The sequence below is a fragment of the Geospiza fortis genome, unplaced genomic scaffold (genome assembly GCF_000277835.1).
Source record: "Geospiza fortis unplaced genomic scaffold, GeoFor_1.0 scaffold353, whole genome shotgun sequence".
Taxonomy (NCBI): domain Eukaryota; kingdom Metazoa; phylum Chordata; class Aves; order Passeriformes; family Thraupidae; genus Geospiza; species Geospiza fortis.
The window spans coordinates 250,484-260,778 of NW_005054473.1; the positions used below are offsets into that span (position 1 = coordinate 250,484).

General features: G+C 47.6%; 2 protein-coding genes across 3 annotated transcripts in view; one reads left to right on the forward strand and one right to left on the reverse strand.

Moving 5' to 3' along the window:
• Positions 1-9,884, reverse strand: part of CAPZB (capping actin protein of muscle Z-line subunit beta) — a 72,230-nt gene extending 62,346 nt beyond the window's left edge. For both annotated transcript variants that reach the window (XM_031062911.1, XM_031062912.1), the window contains exon 1: positions 9,797-9,884. In XM_031062911.1, the coding sequence (XP_030918771.1) occupies positions 9,797-9,883 (87 nt within the window). In that variant the 5' untranslated portion in view covers position 9,884. The remainder of the gene's footprint in view (positions 1-9,796) is intronic.
• Positions 9,885-10,154: 270 nt separating this feature from the next.
• The window catches only part of MICOS10 (mitochondrial contact site and cristae organizing system subunit 10), a 17,002-nt gene continuing 16,861 nt past the window's right edge, over positions 10,155-10,295 (forward strand). Inside the window, exon 1 of the mRNA XM_005428151.3 lies at positions 10,155-10,255. Within this exon, the coding sequence (XP_005428208.1) occupies positions 10,189-10,255 (67 nt within the window). The 5' untranslated portion in view covers positions 10,155-10,188. The remainder of the gene's footprint in view (positions 10,256-10,295) is intronic.

Below are 10,295 nucleotides of genomic sequence, written 5' to 3' on the forward strand. Positions count from 1 at the left end.
CTCAGTCGGTCCCGGAGCGTCTGCGCGGGAAGATCGCTGCCTTAAACGCCCTTGTTGAAGTTTAAACGAAAGGCAGCACAAGGCAGGTGGGTTGCACGACAAACGCCGCCCAGAAGAGGTAACGAGTAGCAAACTCGTAACCCTAAAGCTGCGTTTTATACAGGTAAACTGCACTTTACACATGCCTGTAATGCATCTGCCAGGTCTGAAGTGATGTGGAAGAACAAGCAGCCTCCAGCTGCTTAAGGCCAGGGGTAATTATTAATTATTTCAAAAAGGAAATGATAAATTATTTTAAAAGGAGTTATTAATTATTTCTAAAAGGAAGTGTTCAGTGTGGGCTGGGAGGTGCCTGCTGGAAACCGGGCAGCTGCTGACACAGGTGGACACCTCAGGCAGTTGTACCAGGGATAACGGGATCTCAGATTTGTCAGGGCTGGAAGGGACCTCAGGGGACACCTAATCCAAACCCCCGCCAAGGCAGAGTCCCCTGGAGGTGACCTGAAGCAGGATCTCCAAAATCAGGGTATATGTATTAATAAAACATTTCTATTTTGCTCAGACTGTCCCAAAATAAAGCATTTTTTCCTATTACTGGAGTAATTCCCACTACAGTGATTTCAGGTAAGACATCCCAATTGCAGACTCCTGACCTGGCCTCAATATGGGAATCTCAGAGCAATACCAGACAATGATCCCAGGAAAATGTTAGGATTCAATAAGCACCAACAGCTTCCTCTGCAGCTTCTTTTGGAACAGGTCAGGCCGTGTTTAACCCCAGTTTTATTGCCAGAACCCCAAAAAAACCCCAGTGGGACTCTCTGTGCTGCAGATGGGCCCTGGGGAGCCAAAATCCCTTCCCTGGGTTTGCTGTAGGAGCTGGGTATGCCAACACGGGGTGAAAAAATGGCTTTTTGTGGATGTCACAGACAGGGCAGTCACACAGGGCTGGCCCCTGGGTGTCACAGACACAGCAGTCACACAGGGGACAGCCCTGGGTGACTGCCCTGTCTGTGACACCCCAGTGTTTGCCACCCAAGGGACAGCGCTGTGTGACACCCCAGTGTTTGCCACCCAAGGGACAGCGCTGTGTGACACCCCAGTGTTTGCCACCCAAGGGACAGCGCTGTGTGACACCCCAGTGTTTGCCACCCAAGGGACAGCGCTGTGTGACACCCCAGTGTTTGCCACCCAAGGGACAGCGCTGTGTGACACCCCAGTGTTTGCCACCCAAGGGACAGCGCTGTGTGACACCCCAGTGTTTGCCACCCAAGGGACAGCGCTGTGTGACACCCCAGTGTTTGCCACCCAAGGGACAGCGCTGTGTGACACCCCAGTGTTTGCCACCCAAGGGACAGCGCTGTGTGACACCCCAGTGTTTGCCACCCAAGGGACAGCGCTGTGTGACACCCCAGTGTTTGCCACCCAAGGGACAGCGCTGTGTGACACCCCAGTGTTTGCCACCCAAGGGACAGCGCTGTGTGACACCCCAGTGTTTGACACCCAAGGGACAGTCACACAGGGCTGTCCCCTGGGTGTCACAGACAGCCCCCGTTTCCAGGGAAGTGCACAGCTTGGCCCTGGGTCGGGTTACAAAGGCAGAGACGGGACTGCAGCACACGGATTTGCACCACAATGGAGCCCATGCAGACAGAACAGCTCTCAGTGGTGGCAGGAACAAAACGAGCCCGGAAGGGTGGAGAGAAAACAGTAGAACGATGTCAGGAAAAACAGGAGCTGTATTACTGCACAGAAACACAAAACCACATCAAACTCCATCCAGAGCCAGAACCAAACAAACCCAAAGGTGGGAAATTATCCTTCCACATCTGGGAGAGCAGCCCCATGACCTCAGAAGGCTCAAGAGAGTCCAAATTCAGTTCTTTGCCACTGCTCCTCAGCCTAACCTCCTTCACTCTGCTTTGTAAGATGGAGCAATCCCAAATGGCTCCTATTTTGCAGCTCCCAGATCCTCCTTCAGTCTTGCATTCCCTCTGAGCTGCCTCCCAGCAGTAATTAAGAAAAGCAAACCTGTTCATTACAGGCCAAATTATTCATTCTTTTTCCAGGGATCCACACATCTAATGTTCCTCAGGGCTGGGAGGCCAGAACTGATAAATTTGAAAATGCTTGTTCTAAAATTCTCTCTTTCTGTCACAAAGTTCATGCAAAGTACTCAATGACAACTCTACTTGTAGCAGCTTTCAGTTTTGAACAGAAACAGCTCCTAGCTGCTTGCTGGAGCAGCACAGCAATAGCAGAATTAGGCAACCCAGTATATTTCAAACAATTTGAGCTCTAAAGGAATGTCAGGGCCAAGAGGATGTTTTTCTTAGTGGAAGAAATACAAGCATCCTGGATTTTGTTCTCCTGCTAATAGGTATAAAGAATAAACAGCTGCTTTTTGTTTTCCCAAAAATATTTGCATTAAGAAGATCTGCAGATTCATTTTGAAATTGATGTCACATCTTTTTTCAAATGAGGACCAGCTGTTTGCTTTGCTTGTTTATAGCAGGCCATGTTTCAGGGATTTTTTGTTGTTTGTTTATTAAGATGTAGGAGCAGAGTGCTACAGTTTGGTGTGGGGAGTGGATCCCAGCAGGCAGAAGGTCCATGACTGTCACCACCATCCCACCTTCTGTTGGGATTTGAGGGGGGTTGACACCAAATTCAGGGATATTCCATAATCCAGGTGCTGTGAGGTGGGTTCCCTGTTCCCATGCCCCAGGCATGTCCCAGACCTACAGGAAAGAGCTCTCCAAAGGGCTCCTGGCAGACATTGCCCCTCTCTAAAAGGAGGGTCTATAAACAAAGGAAGCAAACAATGATGTCAGTTGACATCTTAACGGCCCCACAACATCAGATTCATGTGCAATTAATAACAAGGCTTTTGATCCTGCAATCAGCAGCTCTAAAATCCATGTGCTTTCCCTGTACATGTGATTACATTCGAGGAAGCAAAAGGATAAACACTTATTAGCATTACAAAGTACTTTTCACATTCAGCCAGAACTTCCTGAAGCATTTGTGGTCCAGCACGATGTGGTTTTTATTTTATCCTCCTGCATGTGTGGTGAAATGCTATTTATTTTGTTTATTCCAGCATTTATCCAGGACCAAGGGTGATTGTGAGAACATGCTGAGGAACAAGGTCTGAGAGAAAACCTTCATGCTTCACTGAATAGTCATTTTTTGCAATACAGAAAGAAACATCTTGATTTTTTTTTTTGTCATATTACCCATTTTCTTTTATGGCACTTGAAGATATGTAAACTTTTATTAGGAGTTCTCATAAATTGAATTTATTGCTGCAAGACTCTTCCAGCAATGGTAAAGTTTAGCTTGCTGGGTTTTATTAGTCAGAGTCAGTAAAACAGCAGCATCACTTGGTTTGAGGCTGAAAACCAAGTGTTTCTTGGAAACTAACATAGGAAAAAGGTACCTACAACACTACCCAATGTCTTGGAATTCTATGGTCAAGCCACAGATAGTTCTCACTATGGAGATCTTTGTACACAGTGTCAAAATAGCACACAAACAATAAAAAAGTCCCCCATCCTGAATCCAAAGCAGCTTTGCTGAGTGTATTCTTGGAATTTAAAAGTTTTTAGAGTTTCCCCATTTCCTGCATGAACTGATGAGTAACTCCAAATACCAGGTTTAATGAAAAACAACATATCACCCATTTAGTGTGAGGTTTGAGGCATTCCTCTCCCTGCACTAAGAATGTTGAACCAGACTTTTTTGCACTCCACCAGCACCCAAGCAGATCTGCTCCTTTGGTTAATGGAAAGGATAAACCCAGCAGCACCCAAGGGGTCCATACACTGCAGGACTGCTGGGAACCCTCTGTTCCAGCACATCCCCCTTAGCTGCAGATCTCAGGACACTGTTCATTCCTCTTCCTGCAGCTGCTCCTTTAACTTTGTATTTTCAGCTCAGAAAACTTGAGAGACAAAGTCTTTAGCCTGAGCAAAGAGAGCATTGAGGGCATTCTTGTCAAACTTGGTCATTAACTAGCAATAATGTCTGTGGCTTTTCATTAAAAAAGAATCAAGGGGAAGCTGATTAAATACAGCAGAAAGAAACAAAACTTTCCATTCCCTTACTTTTTCCTTGACACGTTGCACTTCATTTGAAGCCTGCTAATATACCAGCCAAAAGAATTGTAAGGGCCTGCCTGGATTCTTTCTTAATACAATGGTCACGGTTCAGTAGTTAGAATCTGTATGGAATTAGCCAGAGACATGGACGAATGGAAAAACATACTACAAGGCTAAAAACCAGCACTTGTTCATGGGCTGATTAATTAGAAAACCTCATCAATACAGCACAAGTTTCCTCTTTCTACTATTCTAAAAAAGATCACAAAATAGTACAGAAGATAAAGACAAAATGTCAGAGCACTGCTTTTGCCTGGAATTTCAGAGCTGGCAAAAACTCAGGTCAGTGTTTCCATTCAAGTGCTCTCCTGCTGAGCTTTTTGGGGCAAACCTCATGTTCACAGCAAAAGCAGCCTGGAGCAGAATTAGCACAAGGAGCTGTGCCACATCTTGTCCCATTTCTCCAAGTTCTGCTTCAACCAGTCACACCTGACAGCTGGAAGCAGCAGCAGCACACACAATCCAAGCAGAGTGGTGTAGAAATGCAGCAGCAGCAGCACTGACCGTGCTCATGAACGTGGATGTGGTCCCCATGCAAAGCCTGATTCTGTGACCGTGTCACAGGGGTCCGAAGATGAGGGACGAGATGAGGATCTGACTCCATGTTTTAGAAGGCTTAATTTATTATTTTATGATATATATTAAAACTATACTAAAAGAATAGAAGAAAGGATTTCATCAGAAGGCTGGCTAAGAATAGAAAAGGAAGGAATGATAACAAAGGCTTGCGTCTCGGACAGAGAGTCTGAGCCAGCTGACTGTGATTGGCCATTAATTAGAAACAACCACATGAGACCAATCACAGATGCACCTGTTGCATTCCACAGCAGCAGATAACCATTGTTCACATTTTGTTCCTGAGGCCTCTCAGCTTCTCAGTGTTGGGGAAGATGAAACAGGAAAGCCTTATAAATATGATTGTCTGGCAAAAGATTTTGAGAATACAGAAACTATAAGCGAGATTGAAATTAAAGCAAGCTTTGAGATACCTTAGTTACTGAACAACAAAAAAACAATAGTGTAGCCAGCTGAAGGTAATCCCCATTTGATGAAACAAGACCCTCTGCTTGCAAGCAAGTCCAAGGGTCCGAGCAGACCCTGCCAGCTTGGCAGAAGGGGCCCAAAGAGGAGTTTTTAGGGTTTAAAATGTAGCACAGTATGGTAATGTAGTGATTCTTATAAGCTGTACAGAAATGCTATAAGATTTGTATATTGTACTAAATTAGTTTGTGAGAATCAGAATATTCAACACAAAAGATAATTTATTGTATTGTAACAGAACTTTGCTCCCTTGCCTCTTACCGCATTTATTCTCTTACCCGTTTTACTCTCTTATGCTTTTGCTCTCTTGCCGCTCTTACTCTCTCATTGTCTCTCCCCCTCTCTTCTCTCAGCCTGCTCTGAGCTGTGCTGGCAGCTCCCAGCAGGGCCCTGCACTTGGCCCTTTGCAATAAACCCCAAGTTCCTGACCTGGCTGCAGAGATCTCTCGTTTCCATCCATCCCCACTGTCCTACCCCCGACGCTCCTACACTCACGAGGAAAAATCCTAAAGAAAGGATTTTTCATAAAAGATGTCTGTGACATGAGGGATGTTCCACTGCAGCACAGGCTGTCCCTCCTAATGCAAGTCAGCTCAGCCTCAGAGCATTGCTCGCCCCACAGCATCCACATGCTGCCCACAGAAAATCAATAAGGACAGCACAGGAGGCTTAATGGAATTGCTGGCACCTTTCCCATTCCAGGGCAAAGTCCTGCTGAGGAGGGGTTTCTTTCTCCTCAGACTTTTTTTTGTTGGTGTTGTTGCTCGGATAGCTAAAAGGTTTTCAAAGAGAGAAAAAAGCATCAGTGTGTGTTGGTGAATGTGGCTTATGTTTGGAGGAAAAACCCAACACACCAGAGTGGAGATTGAGAGCTGGAGGTTCCCACCCAGGTCTGAGCTCTCTGTAACATGAAAGAATTGTTCTGGAAGTACAGGAAACAGGGAGTGGGGGCCCACACTGAGGCTGTGTCAACCATTACGAGCAGATAACTCCTACACTGCTGCCTTCCTGTGCAGATCTTGGCAGAAAAATAAATAAAAAAATATATGTGTGGGAGGTGATTCATGTTATTTAAATCTATGGGAGAAGCTGCATGTGTATTCTTTGGAAAATAGGATGCCAAGAGTGTATTAGTATCCAGTGGGGAAATGACACAAGGGATGCTTTAGGAGTCTTTGAAAAAATAGGATAAGAGGTGATATTCTCATGCTGGGAAAGGTTAAAGATTTGAAAGAAACTTGCTGGGAACTTTTGAAACAAAAACTCATCCTGCTCTATGGACAAGCCAGAGGGAAGAGTTGAAAGGAAGTCTGTTCTGTTGAAAAGGGCTTGAATTCCAGCTGGTGCAGTTCCAGAGTTGCTCCTCACCTCCAAGGCAGCAATGGAAGTTGGAAAAGCCCTCCCAGACAATCCAGTCCAAGCTGTGACCAATCCTCACCTTGTCCCCAGCCCAGAGCACTGAGTGTCACCTCCAGTCCTTCCCTGGACACCTCCAGGGATGGGCACTCCAAACCTCCCTGGGCAGCCTCTGCCAAGCCCTGAGCACCCTTTCCATGCAGAAATTCCTCCTGTTGTCCACCCTGAGCCTCCCCTGGCCCAGCCTGAGGCCGTTCCCTCTCCTCCTGTCCCTGTTCCTGGGAGCACAGCCCGACCCCCCCCCGGCTGTCCCCTCCTGTCAGGAGCTGTGCAGAGCCACAAGGGCCCCCTGAGCCTCCTTTTCTCCAGGCTGAGCCCTCCCAGCTCCCTCAGCCTCTCCTGGGGCTCCAGCCCCTTCCCAGCTCCATTCCCCTCCCTGGACATGCTCCAGCCCCTCCAGGTCCTTCTTGTGGTGAGGGCCCAGAGCTGGACACAGCCCTGGACATGGCCTCTGCATGGATCTTCCATGGGACACCAAGGAAGCAGCAATTTTGAAGAATAATAATGGTATTAATCCATCTGAGATCCCCAGTCCTGCCTCTGCCTTATCTGATGGCCTTGTGCTGCAAACCCAACCTGTGCCTAACTCCTAGTGAGCAGTTCTTAATTCCACACCCAACTCAGGCAGGTATTGTTAACAAAACTGGGGATACAAGGGCTGAACCTGCTTCAACTAAAGGTGGCTTCCACCAGAGAAATACAGAGCTAATTTTGAAGCTTTCTGGCTTCATTTCCTCCATTTATTCATACACTTATTTACTGGAAAGAAAGGAGAGGAGAGCACAAGGGAGGGAAGGAATCATGGGACAGCACATGCTGGGCTGTAAAATGCAAGGAAGGTTTTTCAAAACCGCATGTTCCAAACATCACCTTGGAGTCCCACAATAATAAATACTTGATATTACACTGCAAGGGCCCAACTGCCAAGTAACTATAGCAATGAAAAGAAAAGCCTGGCTTTGGACACATTCCCTCCTGCTTTAATTTTTCCCTGGGGTGGGGAAGGGGTGCACAGAATGTGCTCTAGATCCTTAATGGATAACGTTTTCCAGAGCCCCCTCTGATCACTCAGTGACTCTGGCATTTAAAAGCAGCAAAGTGATTTCTCCAAAGGAAGCTGAACATTCAAAACAATTACCCTGAACTATTCCATCCCCTTGGAAAGGGTTTAATGCACCAGGTCCTGAGGTGAGGCTGTCAGGATCCACTGAGACACAGCAACACAAGCCTTTATGAAGTGCCTCACAATGCAGCTGCTCACCACTGCTTCCTTCATCCCAAAAATCTGTGTTTTCCAGGGAGCCCAGCAGCCTGAAAATGAGTAAGTGTGAAGTGAGACTACACTGGCCTGCACTGAGCATTTGTTTTTGCCAACTGAAGACCACATTTCTGTGTTGGTTTTTAAACACTGCCTTCTGGAATTTAATTTTCAGGATGAAAATTAAATAATTATTCTGGAGGCTTCAAGTTATCTTTCCCCTCATGATATTTTCCAGAGCTGTTTGGAAACGGGAGGGTGGAGCTGGCACCGCTGGGGCAGTGGTTTCAGAAAGCACTTCTGGAGCTATTTGGGGAAAAAACTGCTGGATCATGTTGGTATTTGTATAAGTAACATGATGCATGGTTCTATTTTGGATACCAACTATGCAGCAATGCAGATTGATTTGAGCAAATTGCAGGGGGAGAAGAGGAAAGGAAGATTCCCTTGCAGAACAAGGGCTGCCTTCTCCAGGGAAACCTCCTGAACCTCCAGGAGCTCACTTTAAACAGTGCCTTTTAAGATAAGTTTTTAAAAGCCATTTAGATTTTCTAAGGAAGATAAAATAGTGGTTAATTGTGATTGTTCTGTGATATGTGAAGGAATTGAACCAAACCAATGAAAAGTAAAACCTTTCCATCCTGACTCTAGATCAAAACCAGTTGTACTTTTAAGATAAATTAAAGACCTATACCAACAATAACTTAATGAAATTTTTGCCAACTTCATGAATTTTTCTCTTCTGTTTGTGGCTTTAGTCTGTAATTGACTTGCAAAAGAACTTCCAGTTGTATGAAGCAGCAGAGCCTCCTCCACCTCCATAAAGAAAACTGAACTCAAAACAAGTAATCACAGCTAAAAATTGCCTCCCAGTGTGAATGGGGACATCAGCACTTGACAAACACCCTGGGTTTTTTTCACAAGGCTTCTAGAGGATGCCTTCCAGGCAGCCTACACACCATTTGCAACACAAGAATTCATTCTAGGAGGTTTGGAGACATCCAGAGTTGTTGCTGGCCCCACGGAGCTGTAGCAGGATGGGCTGAAGCCCCAGAGGTCAGAGGGAACACTTCCCACAACCTCCTCCCCCAAAATTAGGAAATATATAGGTACAGATTAGGAAATATATAGGTATTTATACCTATGGAGTGAAATTAAAAAATATAAAAATATACCTAAGGGTGAAATTCTTCCCTGTGAGGGTGGGCAGGCCCTGGCACAGGGTGCCCAGAGCAGCTGTGGCTGCCCCTGGATCCCTGGCAGTGCCCAAGGCCAGGCTGGGTGAGCTTTGGAACAACCTGGGACAGTGGAAGGTGTCCGTGCCATGGCAGGGGGTGGGACTGGATGAACTTTAATATTCCTCCCAACCCAAACCATTCTGCAATTCTGTGATTCTCATGATCAACCTACTGTGTGGAGTAACTTCTTGAATGGGACTGAATGATTTTGCTGAAATTATTTGGCTCCTTTTCTCAAATAAACAAGAATGTGGGGGGCCTAGATTGCTCTTCCTGGGATATTGATAGGGATTGACACCAGCTGTCACACACCTGTATCTCATTTCAGGCCCTGAAGAGGAGCCGAGGCCAGAGAGTAAAAATCCCAGAATTATTAGGGCTGGAGGGGATTTCTGGAGATCACTCGTTTCCACCTCCCTGCCAAGGCAGGCACACCTGGGGCAGGTGACACAGGAATGCGTCCAGGTGGGTTTGGAATGTCTCCAGCGAGGGAGACTCCCCGCCCGCCCTGAGCCCCGGTCCAGAGCTCTGCCACCCTCCCGGAGCGTTCTTCTCCTGCTGAGGTGACGCAGGAGCTGTGCAGGACGTAGGACAGGGAAAACTTACAGGGAGTGTGTGTCCAGTGCTGTACCCACCGCTGCAGTGAGAAACTCGGCCCTGCAGCACAGCCCGGCTCTTACCATGGATGAGGCGAGAGCCCTGCGGGCAGGGGGGCGGCGGGCGCGGGCCCAACACGGGCGCCTGCGAGGAGGGAGGGATGCTGCCATAGCCCGAAGGAGACGAGGACTAACAAGGACACAGCGGGAGCTCTAGAAGGAGAGATGGAGTCCGGGACGGGCTGGGGACGTGGTGAGCCCGGTCTTACGGGGGGAAATGGCGTTTGGGCCGGATCTTAGGGGGAAAAAGGGGATTTTGGGCCGAGCCCAAGGTCGGGCGCGGCGGCCATGACACCCTCCAGTTGGTTACCATGGCAGCGGCAGCGAAATCTCGCGAGTTCTGCCGGTGCGGGCGATAGGTGGAGCACCAGGTCTCGCGAGAGTTGCGCGGGGGAGGAGGTGAGGGGACGGGTAAGATGGCGTCGGAGGGCGACCTGGGCAGGAAGTGGGACCGATGTGTGGCAGACTCCGCCGTCAAGCTGGGTAAGGGCGGCACGGACACGGCGGAGCGGGAGGGCCCGGG